At 38.4% G+C, this 20321-nt stretch overlaps 2 protein-coding genes across 5 annotated transcripts in view; both read left to right on the top strand.

Annotated features, from left to right (window-relative positions):
• Nucleotides 1–20321, top strand: part of SH3GL3 (SH3 domain containing GRB2 like 3, endophilin A3) — a 144548-nt gene that overhangs the window by 81712 nt on the left and 42515 nt on the right. For 3 of the 4 annotated variants that reach the window (XR_003796081.1, XM_029239463.1, XM_029239464.1), the window contains exons 2-4: nucleotides 6524–6592; nucleotides 12480–12552; nucleotides 15114–15257. Coding sequence is in view for 3 of the 4 variants with exons in the window: in XM_029239463.1 (XP_029095296.1) it covers nucleotides 6524–6592; nucleotides 12480–12552; nucleotides 15114–15257 (286 nt within the window). In the remaining variant the exon portion in view is untranslated. The remainder of the gene's footprint in view (nucleotides 1–6523; nucleotides 6593–12479; nucleotides 12553–15113; nucleotides 15258–20321) is intronic. The other variant, XM_029239465.1, reaches the window with a different exon arrangement.
• On the top strand, nucleotides 16195–17431 carry LOC114905013 (ubiquitin-like modifier-activating enzyme 5). The gene has a single exon (XM_029239466.1). It carries the CDS (start codon nucleotides 16210–16212, stop codon nucleotides 17422–17424), a length of 1215 nt encoding a protein of 404 aa, XP_029095299.1. The 5' UTR covers nucleotides 16195–16209; the 3' UTR covers nucleotides 17425–17431.

The raw sequence follows: 20321 nt of genomic DNA, 5'->3' as shown, positions 1-20321 counted from the left end.
CTAGTAAATGGTCAGTGTTTCTGATGTTCTATCTATACTTGCAAAGACTATACATTGTCTGTTTATTGACCGGAGGGATTTATGTATTCGTGCATATTTGATTAGGGTTATTAATTTGATCGTTCAAACCATCTATATCCCTTCCAAGTTTTTGTTTTTTTTTTTTTAATCTGTCAGTTTTCTGATAGAGGTGTTAAACTCCCCATAATGATTGTGGATTTGTTAGTTTCAGTTATTTCTTTCAGTTTTTGCTTTACTTTTTTTTTCTTTCTGAAGTTATGCTGTTAGGTGGATTATATTATAACAGAATTTTGGTGGATTGCTCCTTTTATTATTAGGTTAAGTCTCTATCCTTATTAATGCTTTGCCTTAAAGTCTTTTTTGTTTGATATTATTGTTGTCTGGGTTTAGTTTGATTGGTATTTTCCTAGTATGTATAATTTATCTGTTTTCACTCTTTCTGTGCGTTGTGTTTTAGATGTGTCTCTTAAAAGCTTTATATAGCTGGATTTAAAAAATCTACTCTATTAATTATCCTTTCATGGGTTGAATTGAATTGATTTACATAGGTAATGATTACTAATTTATTTGGACTTCTGATTACTGTCTTATTTTGTAGTTTCCACTGGTCATCTTTTATGTTCCCCTCCATATCCTTTGCCTTTGTTTTCTTTTGGATTGGAAAACACTGATTTTCGAAATGTGCTGGTATGGATACTATGTTATAACCCACATAGTATTATATGTATATTATTTTTTTGTGCTTTTAGTAGCTACCATTAATTATATAAAGCAGATACTTCTCATACATTATTATAACAGTGTTACATTTATGCCCATTTCCCACCTCCTCCTGAACACAGACAAACCTTAGCCTGTTCAAAATATCCACTGAGGGCTTCCCTGGTGGCGCAGTGGTTGAGAGTCCGCCTGCCGATGCAGGGGACGCGGGTTCGTGCCCCGGTCCGGGAGGATGCCACATGCCGCGGAGCGGCTGGGCCCGTGAGCCATGGCCGCTGAGCCTGCGTGTCCGGAGCCTGTGCTCTGCAACGGGAGAGGCCACAACAGTGAGAGGCCCGCGTACCGCAAAAAAAAAAAAATATATATCCACTGAACACCCTTCCCACTCCTTATGTTATTATTGCTTAAGGATTTAATTTTACCTTTTGCTTGTTTGTTTTTTAATCAATAGTTACATTTACCACCATACTTTTTCAGTTCCTGTTCTCACCATTGTTTCTTGTGATCCATACTTTCCATTTTGGTTCAATTTTTATTTCCTTGATGAAGTATTTTAGCATTACTTTTATTAGTGACTGTGATAGTCTGTATATATCTTTATTTTGTTCTCTTTATTAAACAACAGTTTAGGGAGACATAAAATTCTAGATTTTCACTTATTTCTTCTCAGCACTTTGAAGCTTTACCTCCATTGTATCCTGGTGTCTATTCTTGCCAAAGAGAAATCTGTCATTTTTATTGTTGCCTTGGTTGTTTGTTTTTCCCCCTGTGGTAGTTTTAGAAATTTTTATTCTTGAGATCTTGATGTGTCTAGGTATGAGTTAATATTTACCTTGCTTAGCACTTGAGTGCACTTTCAAACTGTAGACTCATATCTGCCTTTAATTGTAGGAAAAAAAGAGCTATTAAATCAAAATATTGATTCTCTCATATGATGTCCTTTTTTCTGGAATGCTTATCAGGTATATCTTGGAGCCTCTCACTTATGCTCCATATTCATTGACATTTCATATTAAAAAAGTAAGACTTCTTTGTCCTTTAAAATGTTTTGTTCTTTGATGAGTTTCCTTAGTAATATTTTCCAGTTTACCAGTTCTCTCTCTGATTATGCCCAGTCTGGAGTTTATATCATCTCTTGAATTTTTCATTTTCATGACTATCTATTTTTTTATTTCCAAGATTTCTAATTTTTTAGAGCTATTTAAGAATCCCCTCCTTTTGTGTAATTACTTGCTCTTTATTAATAGAAGTTATTCCTTCATTTATCATATTGGTAATGTCTAAACATATAAAGTCTTTGTCAGATTGTTTCATAAAAGTATTTTCACCAGGAGTAAATTCATGTTGTGATCTGTGATTTTGTTGGCTATCTTACTTGATGTTATATTGATTCATGGGCCTTAGAATTTAGATTTAGAGGCTAACTTTTAATCGGGGAGGGGGTCTTTTTGTCACTTGTAATCCCTCTGTGCACCCTTCTATCTAGTGGTGGTGATTTCTTCCACCTCGCTTCCTAAGGCCCAGATGCTGAATGATGGTTTCTGCTCTATGGTGATATTGGGGATATCTCAATCTAGCCACAGAGCTGGTGGGGGGTGGAGGTGGTAACTTGATTGGTTCTTTACTCTCCAGTCTCCATGAGCCTGCAGATTCCCAAACATACTAGCCTCGGACAGTGGTTTGCATCTGGATATTTTTTCCAGCCTCCTTTTCCTGCCCATCCCCTGGCTTTGAGCAGGGCTTGATTCCAGGTTCTTGTCTCATGGACCACTTTAGATCCCTTTTTACCCAAAAGGAACCAGACTGCTGGCTGCCAGAGCCTGTGGCAGACAAGAAGCTCAGCAAGAGTGAGGCTTCAACCCTGCTCGCCATATTGTGTTTCTGTTCCTTTTCTTGTCCATACAAAAACTTTATTCTCTTTTTAAGCATTGCTTATCTTTTTGCTTTTCTCTTTTGATACTTAATCTTTCATTGCTATGTATTGAGAGCATAGGCCATGTATCATAGTTGAGTTTATCTAGTCATTTTGACCAGAAGTAGAAGCTTCAGTATTTATATATAGTTTCCAACACTTAAAAGAAATAGGACTGCAGTTTCTGTAACTCTGGAATGAGGTCAGGAGCCCTGTAGTGATCACCCCTGTCTTTCTTATCTTTATGTCTCCCTATCACATAGTAGATGCTCAACAATATTTCTTGAATGATGAAGAATTAAATATCATCAAGTGGTCTAAAGAGCTAATATCATGCGACTTTTTTTTTTTTTTTTTTTTTTTGCGGTACGCGGGCCTTTCACTGTCGTGGCCTCTCCCATTGTGGAGCACAGGCTCCAGACGTGCAGGCTCAGCAGCCATGGCTCATGGGCCCAGCCACTCCGCGGCATGTGGGATCTTCCCGGACCAGGGCACGAACCCATGTCCCCTGCATCGGCAGGTGGACTCTCAACCACTGCGCCACCAGGGAAGCCTCATGCGTCTATTTATGCTTACTTTTCAAAACAGCTGAACATCACTGGGGAATTCAGGAAAAACAGAGGAATGATCATGACTCTTAACCATGACTCCTGTTGAAAAAAATCCCATATTGGTGTCTCCTTCCAAATAAGAAACAAATATTAATCTCATTAGTTTCTGTTCTTAAAAGTGGGAACACTCCTTCTATTAGACACTCTGATTTCTAAAAATAGAACAAGTATAACCTGAACCAGTGAGAACTGATTCAGGCTGGGTAGGTTTCAGGTCTAACTCTCAATACTAGAAGGATTTTCAAAGGGATATTTTAAAACAAGGATATATGCATGGGCTTCTGTGGTTCCAGTAGCCCTCTGAAATTGTAGGTAATTGTATCAGTCAGTTTTGCTGTGTAACAAACTGCCCCCAAACAGTGACTTAAAACCCATTTATTTAGTTCACAGCTCTGTAGGTCAGCAATTTGAGCAGGGATTTACTGGGTGGGTCTGTTGGTCTGGCTGATCTTAGCTGGGCTCAGGCTCACTGACCTCTTGGTGGTCAGTGGCCAGGTGAGCTGTGGTTTTGGTGCTCTGGGATGGCTCAGCTGGGATGGCTATCTCTGTTCCAAGTGGTCTTTCATTCTCTAGCAGGCAAGCTCAGGCTTATTCACATGGAGATGGTCACAGTGGACCTCAGAGAGTGAGCAGAAATATCTACCAAGTCTCTTTATAGCTGTAATGCATCTATAAGGTCCAAAGTAGATATTCACACAGGGTTGTTTACATTCTATTCAATTGACCAAAGCAAGTTATGGGTAGAGAAATAAAATCCATATCTTGATGGGAGGAACTGCAAAGCATTATGGCCATTTTTGCAATTTACCATGCAACAGAACGTGGAGGGTTTTTCCTCAGGTGTGGTTGTGTAATTTTCAGAAAATTACCTCCAAAGTTAAGAACCAATATTTTAAATGATTTCACTACTGAACAAAAAGAGATTTGGGGGACTTAATTGATGGATATCTGTTTCAAACGCTGCTTGGTGTATGGCAATGGGATTCTCAATTGTTCTTGTTGAAGGTTACCCCTGGTATCAAGGCATTAGAATAATCCTCTCTGACTTCAATACTGAGCCTGAAAACAAAAACTGTTGTCTTAGTGTATCTGTCAGCTTCTGTTGAGTAACAAAGTGCTCCAACATTTAGTGGTCTAGAACAATGACCATGTAAATGACCCATGCTTCCATGGGTCAGCAGATTAAGCTGGTATCAGCTGGGCTTTCACAGTGTCTGCAGTCAGCTGCAGGTCAAACTAAAGAGCTCTGGTTTGGGGAATTAACTGGTTGTCCTGACTGAAGGTGTTGGGACCACTTGTCTCTCACCACCTAGCAAATTATCTCAGGCTTGTTCACATGGTGGCAGCAGGGTTTCAAGAGAACGAGTGAAAGCACACAAGATCTTGTAGGGCCTAGGCTTGTTTTTATGGGTCAAAACAAGTCACATGCCCAGCTCGATTCATTAAGCTGGAAATAGACTCCAGCTCTGTCTAGGAGGGATGGCAAAGACATAGAAACAGGGAAGATGGGGAGTTGTAGCCTTTTTTTGGTAATCTTTCATCTCTCTTCAAGTAATTCCCTCTCACACCTCAAATTTAAGTTAAATACTGTCTGCATGTATATTCTTCCTATTCAACAGTAACACTGTGTGTCTGATAGTAGTAGTGTAAGTAGTAGCAGAAAACCACACTTAACATTTAAAACAACCTACAGTTTGTTTTTTTTTACCATTAATTGGTGGTACCCACCTCCCTTTACTACTGAGTTTTATATTCATATAAGTATTTTAAAGGTGTAAACAAATCCTGTAGATGTGTACTTTTCTAAAGAAAGTGACTTAACATATTTTCTACTGCTCATCCAGTCTCCTTGTTTTCTAATCCAACCCACACTGGAGCCAAAGTTGGTTTTCTAAAAGGTTTTCCAACTGCATTGTTTGATGAAGAAACTCTAGGGACTTCTCAATCATATTCTTTACCTTGGCATTTGAGAATCTGTGTGGTCTGGCCTCTGCCTACCTTTCAGCTTTTATTTTCCTTCATTCTCCCTTGAGTACCATTCATTACAGTTAAACCAAATTTCCTGCTGTTTCTTGAGCACACTTGGTCATATATCAGTAGTTCTCAACTGTCCAGAGACATTGTTGGTTTTCACAATGGGGTTGTGTGTGCTGCCCGTCTCTAGTAGGTAGAGGCCAGGGATGCTGTTAAACATCCTACAATGCACAGGACAGTCTCCTCAGCAAAGAATTATCTGATATAAGTATCAGAATGCCAAGGCTGAGAAACTGCCCTACGAATTGCTGCCTCTGGGTCGTTTTTCATGCTGCCTCACACCAGAAGGCCTTCCTTCAGTCCTGCCCGTTGAAATGTCCCCTGTCCTTAAAAAGCCAGTTCAGATGCCAAGCCTTCTAGGAAACAAGTCCTGGATGGATCCCACCCTTACCTTTTACACTGTAGGTTCACAGAATCCTTTCTATGAATCACTGAAATGCTTATCACTTAAGATGTTTACAATAATTTGTGTTCCGTACTATTATTTTGTATTCTTATTGTTTCTCCCTTGTATTTTATAAGTTTATTTATTTATTTTTGGCTGTGTTGGGTCTTCGTTGCTGCACGCGGGCTTTCTCTAGTTGCAGCGAGCCGGGGCTACACTTCGTTGCGGTGCGCGGGCTTCTCATTGCGGTGGCTTCTCTTGTTGCGGAGCCTGGGTTCTAGGCGCGTGGGCTTCAGTAGCTGTGGTGTGTGGGCTCAGTAGTTGTGACTTGCGGGCTCAGTAGTTGTGGCTTGCGGGCTCTAGAGCGCAGGCTCAGTAGCTGTGGCGCACGAGCTTAGCTGTTCCACAGCATGTGGGATCTTCCCGGACCAGGGCTCGAACCCGTGTCCCCTGCATTGGCAGGTGGATTCTTAACCACTGTGCCACCAGGGAAGCCCTCTCCCTTGTAATTTAGTTGACTGTTGGTATATGAACTCTTTTGCTGAACTGTGGGTTCCTGGATGACCAGGATTAATCTTACTTATGTTTCTACTAGAGCAACTACCATGTGTTTTACATATAGTAGGTGCATAATAAATATCTGTTGAATGAGTGAGGAATGTGTATCTTCCCATGTTCTTAGCTATGGTTACTCCTTCCAACAATTTTCTTAAATGACTTAATTCAAAAAAATCCAACAAGCTGAACCTGAGTTTTTTTGTTTTTGTTTGTAATAATTTGGGTAAAATACTGTGATAACAAATGATTGTACAGTACAATTACTTGTGTTTATTTCTACAGCTGTTTAGTGAAAAAATAAGTGGCGTTGAAGGAACGAAACTAGATGATGAATTTCTTGACATGGAAAGGGTAAGAGAACATTTTAATGTAAATTATCTTATAAACTTGACTTTCATTGTGATGTGATATATACTGATACTGTAAAGGATATTAGAGTGGGGATCTAGGATGTTTGAATTCAGGTGTGGATTATGGAATCCAAAAGGCAGTTCTTTCATACTTCAAGGTCCAAATAAAGACCCTGGACCTTGGGAGATGGGATATTGGCTAACTGGTTCCCTCTGGTGGACAAGAGTCAGAATGCTCAAAAGATGGTCCATCTTGGCAAACAGTGTAGGCCAAAGTGATTGTGATTTAATATCTTGGAGAGTCGAAATGTATTACTGGGAGGAGGCTCTTCGAATATATAAATATTGATTTAATGTGTGGAAGACTCTGACCCTGTTCCCATGTGTTTCAGCAGCTACATAACAAGTAAGTTTTATCCACTGGAACCAGCCATGTCAATCAACTTGGATAAGCTGGTTTCAGAGTTTCCTGACGGGTGACACAAGGATGATAATATGTGCTCTGCTTGCCTCATGTGGATGTTTTGAGAATTATGCAGAAAAATTAACGTGTATGAAAGCATTTAAAAAATACAATGAGCACGTTACAGACGTGATTGTTAACACATGACAAAGGAAGACTGTAGAGTCTCGGTCCCTGAACAAGCTTCCTGGTCAACTGTGTGAAGTAGTTTAGGTGGAGGCAGAAGTGGGACCATCACTAATTATCAGCTTCCTCAGGTCCTTTCCCCTTTGTTTTGGGACCTTTAAACATAGCCTAGTTTTAATAATTAGAGTCCCCAGGTGAGAGAGGGCAGAGAGAAAGCAAAGCATCTTTCCTCAGGTGTAACATGGACGATACAGGCTATAGCAGGTAGTAGAGCTTTCAGCAGATTCTGGGGAAGAAAGTCCAGCCCCAGACTGTGCCTTGGGGGTGTAGGGGTTACTGTCTTCAGGATACCCTGGATCTGGCCACACTGTCCTCCAGGGAGCTTCTTATTTTCTGGGTGAGCACAATTAATTTTCTAGAAATGTTAAGGCCTTGATAGAAAGCTTATTTTGTTTTGCTTTTGGAAAAAGTTAGTTTCTGAAGATTGAAAAACATAGAACATTTAAACATCATTGGCATACCTAAAATTACTTTAAAAATCTCTTGATAGATAAAGATATTTGTGTAACTTTATTACTAATAAAATGATTCAGTTGAGATGTTAAGTTTAAAAGTACATTTCAATAATTTCAGTTTCGGTTGTTGGACTGAGACCCCTCTTGTTTACTTCCTTTCCCTCCCAAACCTGAATGAGTGACAGAAGAAATACAAAAAAAAAATCTGTTATCTGTTTTATTACAGCAGTGAAAAGCATGGAAATATTTAATAGGTCAAGAAGTTTTAAGGACTTTCTAGAAGAGGTGAATTATGAGGCCACTAAAAGGAAAAAGAAGGTTTTAAAAAATTATAGAAAGATGTATCATGTAATCTATCAGGAAATTATAGCAGTTATGAACCATTATGCATCATTTAACATGGCATCTGAATATGTAAGGTAAAAGCTGTCAATGCATAGAGAACTGACAAAAATCAGAGTAGTAGATTTTGCATACCTTTCTCATAAAATAACAGATAATTAAATAATAGGCTCATAGAGAATTTTCATAAAGTATGACTATTAACTTTGATTGTAAATAATATAGATATTTGCATTCCTCAAATTGAGAATTAATTTCAGATTTCTTTAAAACAATTTCAATAATCAGCTATTTATTGGGATATGGGAAAAAAACTCAACAGATTTCTCAAAGTAAAATCATAGAATACAGGATTACAAGGAAGGCATAGTTGCCAAATTCTGGATGTTTGGAAATGGGAGAACATGTAAAAATAATTCTTGTTTCAAGAGGAAATGAAAAGTAAAATTAAAGATCACTTAGTCATGAGAACTGTCTATGTCAAAATCTGTGATATATGGCTAAGTCTTCAATGCATTTAATAGAAAATAAATTGTTGGAAGAGAGCGAATAAATCATTCAAGCCAAAAAACTAGGAAAATAACAGCAAAGTAAATCACTCTAGGTGGAAGGAAGAAATCAATACAGATAAATGAGAAATTAATAAAATATAAAACCATAATAACAAAAAGGTAGAATCAATAAATAAAACCAAGAACTCTTTTTTTGAAAGACCACCTCTACTAAGTGTGAGCAAGAGAGGGAAAAGGGAAAACACAAACTACATAAGGAATTAGAAGGATATAATGACAGATGTGGATTTTTTTTTTGAATTTTATTTTATTTATTTTTTTATACAGCAGGTTCTTATTAGTTATCCATTTTATACCTATTAGTGTATATATATCAATCCCAATCTCCCGATTCTTTAAATTAAAAAAAAAAAGAGAGATTATTATAAACAGGTGTCAGAAATCAGGGCTGCCAGCAGCTCTCTAACCCAAGGGCTGAGGTCTGGGAGTGTCAGTGGCACAGGCTTTGGGCACCTCAGGGGTAGGGTACCAACACAGATGGAAATTCCAGATTTAATCTACCAACAAAGACGCCCTCACACCAGGTAGGCTTTACAAAAATAATTTTCACCTCTCTGCTTTCCCCTGTTTGTCCTGATGGTTTGCTGAGATATTTGCATTGCATTTGCCTAACCTGAACACACATACCCACCCCCCGATGTCCTCATTTATTCTAGAAGGGAGGTTTTGTTTTCAATTTTTTTGTTTTTAAACTACATGAGTTATTTTTTTCAGTGTTCAACGTGATTGCCTATTTTTGCCAACATGTTTGGTGGCATCCTCTTTAATCTGTAAAGGGTTTATTCCTTGTATTGATTCCTGGGCTGTCCTGGAAGCACCACCAGTTTGTGTACATCAAGGCCTGTGAGTTTTAGGCCATTTGTTTCTTGGCATTTTTTTCCCAAAAGAAATAGAAGAGTCTAAGTAGAAAGTATTCCCGCCTCTACCTCCTCTCATCCTCACCCCTCAGAGGTGACTCCTAGATACCTGGTGGCTTTTCATGTCCAAAGAGGGTTGTATACATGGAATGACCACTCTACGTTGTGTTTTAATTAATATTGAATATATATAAAGTTATAAATCTAAAACCTAGGTTTTTTTCTTTTTCTTTTTTTAAAATTAATTTTTATTGGAGTATAGTTGCTTTACAATGTTGTGTTAGTTTCTGCTGTACAGCAAAGTGAATCAGCTATACATATACATATATCCCCTCCTTTTTGGATTTCCTTCCCATTTAGGTCACCACAGAGCACTGAGTAGAGTTCCCTGTGCTACACAGCAGGCTCTCATTAGCTATCTGTTTTATACATAGTAGTGTATATATGTCAGTCCCAACCTCCCAATTCATCCCATCCTCCCTTCCCGCCTTGGTAACCATAAGTTTGTTCTCTACATCTGTGACTCTATTTCTGCTTTGCAAATAAGTTCATCTGTACCATTTTTCTTGATTCCACATATAAGCGATATTATATGATAAAAAACCTAGTTCTTCTTAAGCCTTAAACTGCACATATAGATTTTATTTATAAATTAGTAATTTCAGTATAAAAGTGATGATCATTTTTAGTTAATCTTCATTTTAGTTTCCATTAAGTCATAAGCTGAACAGATGAAATCCTTATACGTTTGTCACCAACTAGTTACATAATTAAGCAAATTCCCTTAATGCAAATTCCTGCAATACAAATGCAGTGCATAGGAGTCCCTCAAACTTAACATCAAATCTAAAACAGGATTTTCCTATGCACTTACATTTCTTGTAACTCTAATAAAATGTAAACATTAAATTATCAAATTTTCTTAAACATTTCAAAGATCTTCATAAACAATTGAACATACTGAAGAGAGTTCAAAGTTTACAAAACTCGTTACCAGGTCAAGTACACATACACACAGGCACATTCCCACACACACAGCTAGCACACGTGTATCAGTAATATGGGTTTGATTCATTTCTGTACTGTCTTTTTAAACCTTCCTGGGGCCCCAGATTTAAGCATTCAGCTAAGGGGAACAAATACAATTTCAGGTTGGATGAGAGTGCTTCGTTGAAAGCTTCTGACCCTGAACAGATCATAGATTTTTAAATGACAAAAATGAGTTTTTTTGTATTAGACATCACTCCCAGGTTGCTTTTTTCCTTAGCAACGTACAGTGGACGTCTTCCCAGTACCTATAGATCTTCTGTGTATTTTCCCCCTGTGATTAAAGAGTATTCCTTACTTGGATGTTTCACAATTTATCAAGTCAATCTCCTATTGATTGTAATTTAAGTTGTTTTCAGTTTTTATGACTATGTAAAATGGTCTAAGAAACATCTTTTTACCTCCGTGCAGTTTACTGGTATGTTTCTAGATGCTAAGCCCCTGGAAGTATGATAGATGGTACATTAATAGGTACTTCACCTTGATCTCAAAAAGATTGTATCATTTAGCACTCCTATTGTATATGAAAGGGCCCATTACTCCATACCTGTATAATACCTTATATGGCATCCAGTCAATTAAAAAAGATTTTTGGAGGGTCAATCTGGTGAGTGGAAAGTATCTCCTTTTAATTTATAATTTTCCTGAATATTTTGTCAAATGTTTATAAGCAACTTGTATTTCTCCTCTTTTGTGGATTGCCTTCTTTCTAGTCAGGTTGCTTTTTTTTTCTAATGGGAGTACGGAGTATAATAGATACTAACCCTTTATTTTTTTGCATTTTAGTTTCTGTTCACCACTTTTATCAAACTTCGTGTATTGTGTCTTTTCACCGTTCCATTTGAAATTTTATGGAGTCAGAATTTAGGTCTTTTTATCTATGATGCTTGGATTTCGGTGATGCCTGGAATATCCTTTCCACCCCCGTATTTCAAAATATTCTCCTGCATAGTTTAGTACTTTTACAGTTTGTTTTTAGGTCCATATTTTTAATCCTGTATGTAGTGTGATGTATGAATCTAACTTTATTATTAATTTGCCAAGTTTTAACCAAAAAAAGAAAAAATTGAAAGTGTGATAGGCTTTGAATTACTTTTACATGTTAATTGGGGGAGGATTTACATATTTCCAAAACTGAATTTTCCCATCTAGGAATGTGGCTTTTCAAGTATGTATTGTACATTTCTCATAATATTTCTTCCTCGTTATGGCTTATTTTTTAATTGCTGCTCTTATGAGCGGGATCTCCTTTTCCTTTAAAACATTTTCTTTTGGGCTGTTGATGGTATAAAGTAAAGCTATTGAAATGTGCATAGTTAACTTTTATTGTATAGTCTCACATTCATTTTCTGGTTAACCAACAGCCAGAGTATACAGGAATGGTTTTGAGGAAGGAAAGATTCAGTCTTAACCTGGCAGGGAAACCTTTGTTGTTAGCATCTTCTGCCCACAGAACAGAAGAATATGTATTTCAGTGATAATATTGATACTAGTGATGATGATTCTTTTGTCGTTGGCTTACTGAGGTAGTTTCTCACATGAATCCTTATTATGGCATCCTTATACAAGTACAGAAATTCAAGTTCACCCAGCAAATAAGGAAAGTTTGGCTCAGAAATGTCTAGTCTTGGTTTTGAGAGACCTTCAAGCACAACCGATAATCTAGTGGAGCATAATAACTTGTCCAAGTTTCCTAAATATTACATTAATATTCATTTTAATGTTGAATAAGAAGTTAGTGTTCTCCACCATCATTGGGAGGAGCAAGTATTGGAAGGATGTCCCAGAATCAAAAAGTTAAGAAAATATTACCTCTTCCAAAAATGTTGAAAATGTCCATCTGGATTAAAATCATTAAATGGTGTTATAAATATTAAATTGATCAAATTTATTTCTCTGTTTGTTTTTCTGTAGAATTCACTGTTTGTCATTTACCAATATCTTCATGTGTTTCTCTTTTTTTAAGAAAATAGACGTTACCAATAAAGCTGTTGCAGAAATTCTTTCAAAAGCTACAGAATATCTTCAGCCGAATCCAGGTAAAGTTAGAAAATGTCTTGAAATATTCAGTTGTTCATTCGCTGTCACAGATTCTAATAATCTAGGTTTACTGAGCGTATGGTTGACGTGATCTAGAAACAATGTCCTCTGTGTCCGAATAATGAAATTCAGTTTTTTTAAGTTGAGTGACTAAAGGTAGTTGCAGTGAATCCTAGCTGATGACAAACAGAACAGACACTTCTGTGAACTATGGTGACGTTATTCGGGTGGAGTCTTGGTCTTAGCAGCAAGACACTGCTAAGCAAAGACGTTTTTTATGAGATGCTTTGGAAACCCACTAAATATTTTGTCCATGTTTTCTTATTCAGCTGTTTCCTCTTTTTTTCTTTTTTTAAAAATTTCTGCCATCCTGTTCTAACGGTGCCTGTGACTTTGAAACGGCTTTCACTTCATGGCTTAAATGCTGATGAAGTGAGGTATGATAAAACATGAGAAACATGAGAAGGTCCAGTGTTACCGCAGCTTCTGGACAGGAGGTCTTTTCACTCCTAGGTATTGAAGCAGCATCCCTTGATGAAGTTTTCCTAAGTTCTAAACTATAGAAAACAGTAGAGGGCGTCCGAGCTTTGAATTCTGTGGCTTTCCAAATCTGCCTTTACTTTGTATGAATTTATTATTTGCACATAATTATCGTGATTGCCTCGGCTGTAGGAATCAGCACACATCCAACCATCTGAAAATCTAGAAAATAAATTTAAAAACATACATTGAATAAAATATTATGTCCAGGCAGGATGGCAGGTATAGAATTCTTTAAAACTGTACAGCTGATCATCGTTTTAAAAAGCATAATTATATATCTCTTCCTGGGCCTTGTCAGTGATTGAACCATACAAGTCCCTTTTCCTGATGAATCAGTCAACACATGTTTAGCAAATGCTCCCTCTAGGCGAGGGGGTTTCCTGGGTCCTGGGATATACGGTTGAGTTGGAAGGGAACCTGCCCTCAATGAGCTGACACTGGAATGGGGTAGGGAGGTACTGGCCAACAATGAAAGTGTCCACTTGGCCAGACACCTCTGGTTATTCCTGAAGAAGAGGAAGGGAGGCCTAGCAGCCTCTCATTCCATTTAGTGGCCCTCAGTCACAGGACTGCTGCATCCCACGTCCCGCCCTGACAGTGGGGAGAGGAGCAGAGTGTGTGTGTGTGTGTGTGTGTGTGTGTCTGTGTGTGTCTGTGTGTGTCTGTGTGTCTTTGTGACGGGAGAGTGAAGCCTGTGTGCCTGGGGACCAGGAGGATAAGTGCTTCAAGGATGAGGTGGGGAAGATTCAAAAAGACTGGCACCGTGAGTGTCTAAAGCTTTGCTACTCGAAGTGTGGTCCATGGCCCAGGAGGATCGGCATCCCCTGAGAGACTGTGGGAAATGCAGAAATTTGGGCTCATCCCAGACTGACTGCATCAGACTCTACATTTTAACAGGATCCTTGGTGCTTTGCATGCACAATAAATATGTAATTATTAAAATAAAAGACAATAAAAATTTACCCCTTTACAACGTAAAATTATCTCAGCCACCACCTAGCCTACAGAATAAATTCCCAAATCCTTAGCTTGGTGTTCAGTTCATAGTCACATTTCCCCCTAGGTATTTCCTGATTTGTCCTGTATTAATTTCTTCTTTGGTCAAAGCAGCCAACTCTTTATCTGTTGGTTATAAACCATAATAAGCATTCCCCCTTCTTCATCTTACACTATTTCTGCACTTTTGGGGGGCATCTTTCCATCTTTATTCAGCGTATTGTTATATTTTCCTTTCTGTACACCACATCAGACTTTATTTGCATAATTACATCTTGTATTTTCTGCCTTCCAGTCACTAGACTGTGAGCTCCTTGAGGTCAGAGGCTGTCTTAGGTCTCTCTGGAGTCCCAGTAATTAGCATGGTGTGTCACACAGAGCTGGGATTAGTAAACACTCATGGCCTAAGTCAGAGAAGGGACTTAGTGGCCACCTATCATTTCCCTTGGGTCCAGGAGTGGAGCTGCACCTGAGGGACCATCAGCACAGACTCCGGTTCCCCACGGGGGCATCTGTCTCCTACTGGTTAGGCTTCCTAGACAGGAGTGTGCAGTGCAGTGGCCCTGTACCATGAAGTTAAATATCATAAGTCTGGATACCCTCTTGGGGGTGGGGGGCTGTTAACTACCAGTTGGTTTGCAACACCCACCTCAGCAATTCTGTTGTTAGTTTGCAATTGGTCCCCAGGAAAATTTGTCTGCCCAGGTGTCAGTGTCTGACTCAGTGAGTAAGCTGTGGGTGGGGTAATGAGAGCCCCAGTTACTATTATTTGGGAGTCCACAGTGTGTGCCATAATTTCTATTTTTCATCATGTTTGTGCAACAGTGCCCTTAGCACCCACCCTGGTTAAGAATCTAGAAAACCATGCGAATAACTTGGTGACACAAGTTACCTTCCTGTCTCAGGGCTCTGACATTTTGTCTAGGGTGACCTTGATTTCTCCAGCCCCGTTTGTTACATGCTATGTACCTGTCACTCCGTCGTGCCATTTTAAGGAATTACAAATGATAATGTTTTTAAGCATACAGAGCTAAGCTAGGAATGCTGAACACTGTGTCGAAGATCCGAGGACAGGTGAAAACCACGGGGTACCCACAGACGGAAGGCTTGCTGGGCGACTGCATGCTGAAATACGGGAAGGAGCTCGGGGAAGGCTCCACTTTTGGTGAGTATTCCCACATCACCCGGGAGAGCTGAGAATGCATCCTTTGTCGATTTTAGGTTATGCACAAACCTTCATCTTAACAAAGCTTGTTATTTTGTTCATATTATCAAAGCAATACATGTTCGGGAATTTCCTGGCGGTCCAGTGATTAAGACCCTGGTGCTTCCAATGCAGGGGGCGCGGGTTCGATCCCTGGTTGGGGAACTAAGATCCTGCATGCCGAGTGGTGCAGCCAAAATATAAATAAATAAATAAAAATTAAAAGAAAAGTAATACGTGTTTATCGCAGGAAGTTTAGAAAACATAGGCAAGTAAAATAAAGGAAAATGCCAGCATCACCCATAGTTCCCTACCCAGTGATGGGCCCAATTACACACTTTGCTGTATATCCTTTATACCTTTTGTTTATTCTTATATATATATTCACATACACCTTTAAAAAAATTAAAATGGGGTTATAGTATACATACCCTAATTCCCTTTTGTAATCTGCTTCTTCCCACTGGCTGTAGCATGGTCCACGTCATAAGACAGTCTTCTACCACATTGTTTTTAAAGGCTGCATAATAGTCCATGTATCCACAGTTTGTTCCATCAATCCCATTTAGGATATTTAGATTTTTCTTCTTTATGTGAAAGAAAAAATTACATAGCATTTACGATAGGCACTTTCATGGATAAAGCTTTGGGAATATCCAAGATTATGTTCTTAGATGAAATCCCTGGTAGTGAAGTTGCTGAGTCAAGAGTATGCCCGGCCAGGAGGCCCACGGGAGCGGCGGAGATTGTCAGTCCGGGAGGCGCCGGGAGGGCTTCCTCAGGGTTGTGGGCTAGGAAGGCCGCCGCGAGGTGCCTCCTCACATACCCCTCGCGGGCCCAGCAGGCCAACAGCGTGGGGCGGCGGTGACGTCGACGACCGGGGCTGGGAGCACTGGCGGCCAGGGTCCCAGCCATGGCTGAGTCTGTGGAGCGGCTGCAACAGTGGGTTGAGGAGCCGGGGTGGGAACTGGCCCAGGAGAGAAGTCGCCGGGCCCTGGGGGGTGGCGATGGAGGAGGTGGTCGGGCCTGCATCGAAAAGATGAGCCCCGAAGTGGTGGATTCCAACCCCTACAGCCGCTTGATGGCATTGAAACGAATGGGAATTGTAAGTGACTATGAGAAAATCCGTACCTTTGCTGTAGCAATAGTAGGTGTTGGTGGAGTTGGCAGTGTGACTGCTGAAATGCTGACAAGATGTGGCATTGGTAAGTTGCTACTCTTTGACTATGACAAGGTGGAACTGGCCAATGTGAATAGACTTTTCTTCCAACCTCATCAAGCAGGATTAAGTAAAGTTCAAGCAGCAGAACATACTTTGAGGAACATTAATCCTGATGTTCTTTTTGAAGTACGCAACTACAATGTAACCACAGTAGAAAACTTTGAACGTTTCATGAATAGAATAAGCAATGGTGGATTAGAAGAAGGAAAACCTGTTGACCTAGTTCTTAGCTGTGTGGACAATTTTGAAGCTCGAATGACAATAAATACAGCTTGTAATGAGCTTGGACAAACATGGATGGAGTCTGGGGTCAGTGAAAATGCAGTTTCAGGGCACATACAGCTCATAATTCCTGGAGGATCTGCTTGTTTTGCGTGTGTTCCACCGCTTGTAGTTGCTGCAAATATTGATGAGAAGACTCGGAACCGAGAAGGCGTTTGTGCAACCAGTCTTCCTACCACTATGGGAGTGGTTGCTGGGATCTTGGTACAAAATGTGTTAAAGTTTCTGTTAAATTTTGGTACTGTTAGTTTTTACCTTGGATACAATGCAATGCAGGATTTTTTCCCTACTATGTCCATGAAGCCAAATCCTCAGTGTGATGACAGAAATTGTGGGAAGCAACAGGAAGAATATAAGAAAAAGGTAGCAGCACTGCCCACACAGGAGGTTGTTCAAGAAGAGGAAGAGATAATACATGACGACAATGAGTGGGGTACTGAGTTGGTACCTGAGGTTTCAGAAGAGGAACTGAAAAATTCTTCAGGTCCAATTCCTGACTTACCTGAAGGAATTACAGTGGCACATACAGTTCCCCCAAAGCAAGAAGATTCTGTACCTGAAGTAACAGTGGAAGATTCTGGTGAAAGCTTGGAAAACCTCATGGCCAAGATGAAGAGCATGTAAATAATGGACTGGCCTGTATTTTATTTCCTGTGTCTAAACCTGTTCCCTAGCAATTAAAAAAAAATCATTTAAAACTGAGAAAACTTAGGGCAACATCAGTTGATGTATAATCTTCACTGAATTATTATATTTTTTAAAAATACTGTGACTATTGCTTGTTACCCGCCCCCCCCCCCACTTCAACTAAATCAGAAACTCTCCTAAAACTCATGTTTCATTCTAGTAAGAAAACTTCAAAGGATTATTGCAGGCAGTTATAAATCTTATTTAAAATGTAGCCATTGAACGGTTTTGGCCTTTTGGGAGGCGTGGGAAGAAAGGACCAATCTGATTTGCCTGAGGCCATGGACAACAGAATAGTGTGTGGTCAAATATAGGGAAAGGACAAGAGGTACAACCTATTGATTCGAGCCAGCAGGCATCTACTCATTGTGTTTGGAATTGCTCTCTACAGGAAAACTGCCCACGACTACTAACTTGAGCAATAATGAATTTCAAATAGTAAACCTGTAAAATAAAAACATCCTTTCAAATGTTTCCTGATGAAACACAAGCTGAAATACAGTCATTGGAAAAGTTTGTAAACCTCTGAATTACATATTCAAAACAAGACAGAGGCAAATAAGAGGAAGCTTTCTTCATGGATAGACAGATAAACATATTTTCAGGATGTACAAATTCTATTTCTGCACTGATTAAGGAAAAGCATATCATCTGTGGAACATATATCTGAGTCAGTGTGCTTTATTGAGGAGCAAATGATAAATTTAGGCTAAGATCATCTAAATTATACCCATCATATGGGCTACCTTCTAATACTTTATTTTATTTAAATTTGATTCCGTGGGTAATTAGATATTGGCAAAGGTTTGTCCTGGGTAACAGACAATAAAAGAGGTCTAAATTGCCTCTGCAACGACTGACATGTATTTCTTCGCAGGGAAGAGTATCATTTTCCCTGATCGTGACCACGAAATCGTAATTTGATAAACTGGTTTTCTCTGGATTTTGCATACAAATAATGAAGGCTTAGAGAACCTTGTTTGAAATAAATTCATAATGGTTTGGAGACTAATAAAGACACATGCATGTGTAACCATTATCTGTAGGCTGGTACTATGCTAGTCTCCTATTTTGATGACTTTTTTGCTCTGAAAAGATATAAATGTCTAAATTCTATCTCTAGGGGGAAAATGTCATTAAAAAATTAAAAGTGCATTTCCCACTTGTAAAGTAAAATTCTAAAAATAATTTCAGAAAGCCCCAAATATCAAATATGTTTAATATATTAGCTTTGAGATTTTAGCATACTGCGATTCTTATGTTTAGAGTGATGTCAGGAAAGTATGGGGATAGTTTTTCTAGCCTTGAAACATATTTACATTGCCTTAGTAGATCATTTGTTGTTTAAAATTTTAGTGTAGTCATCTGTAAAATAACTTTTCTAGTTCCTAGAGATGCTTTGAATTTCAAAAGAGAAATGCAGTCTTTCTAAGTCCCACTCCTTTGGTATACAAATTTGGTACCTCTGGTACACTAATTTGGTAGGGCTTTACTTATAAGTTTATATAGTTTGATAAATAGCTAGAACCTACTATCCTTTTTTAAAAAAATTTTTATTGGAGTATGGTTGATTTACAATATGTGTTAGTTTCAGGTGTACACAAATTGAAATAGTTATACATATACATATTAGAACCTGCTATCTTCTAAAGACCTTTTTTCTGTTCTTAATTTGGCACTGTACCCTGCTGGTGTCTTATACGGTACCAAATCTTATCTAATTTTTTTGTCATATCTTCCATTAAAGTTATTATTTTAGCAGAAAAAATCTGGTAACAAGTATCTTTTGTAACCTAGAGAGCTCTCTTGACAATCTGTATGCCATGAAAACTTGTATATGTAGGCAGCTATGAAAAATTAATCATCACTGGAGTTTACATTACTAAATAAACTCATAGTGCTTGACCAGAAAAAAAAAAAAAAAAGAGTATGCCCGATTTTTCAGGTGTTTGAAGCATAGTCCCAAATGACCCTCCAGAAAGGTTATACCATTTTGACACTCCTGCCAGGAAGGTATGAGAGTGTGTTTCTCAGCACAGGTACTAATTCTGGGAATTATCTTTTTAGTTTCCTTTTAAATAACTGATAATTTGATTTATAGCAAATAAAACTGATATCTGGGCGCTGTTTTAACTTTATTTTTTGGATTATGCGTGAGGTAGATTTTCTTTTCACGTTTGTCATCATCTTTGTGAATTGTATATTTGTGTCCTTTGCCTACTTTTCTATTAAGGTGTTCATTTTTTTTTTCTTACTGGTTTATGAGCTTTTTCAGTGGTCAGGATACTTGCTTTTTGTCTGTCTCATATGTTGATGAAGTTTTGCCCCAGGTAGGCATGTACCTTCTGATGTTGTAGGTGGAGGTCATTTTAATGGAACAAGATTTTTGCTTTTTATTTAGTGGGGCTCATTGGTCTTCTTTTATGGTTTATGGCTTTGGTATCATGTTTAGAAAAACTTTTCTGCTCCTCCCCGCTTCACTAATAAGCTGTGTAAATATTTATTTATACTTTATTTTCATACATATGTTTTCTTTTCTTACCTTTAAATTCCCAAGCTCCTGAATTTAATGGATGAGTACTGTGCAATAGGGTTTTCATTTTGTGTTCTCACAAATACATAGCCAGTTGCCCTAACATTTTATTGAAAAGTTCAACCTTTTTCTGCTGATTTTCTATAACTTTTTTGTTATAAAATTTTATATATTTTAAGTTTGTTTCTGGTCTTTCTCTTCTGTTTTCTTGGTCTGTACCCTGTTTTGATCAAGTGTCATGTTGTTTTAAATATTGTCATTTTAAAATATATTTTAATATATTTAACTAAAATTTCCCCAA

The sequence above is a fragment of the Monodon monoceros genome, unplaced genomic scaffold (assembly GCF_005190385.1).
Source record: "Monodon monoceros isolate NGI ecotype Baffin Bay Population unplaced genomic scaffold, NGI_Narwhal_1 Super_Scaffold_21, whole genome shotgun sequence".
Taxonomy (NCBI): domain Eukaryota; kingdom Metazoa; phylum Chordata; class Mammalia; order Artiodactyla; family Monodontidae; genus Monodon; species Monodon monoceros.
This window is presented reverse-complemented; position numbering and strand designations above follow the sequence as displayed.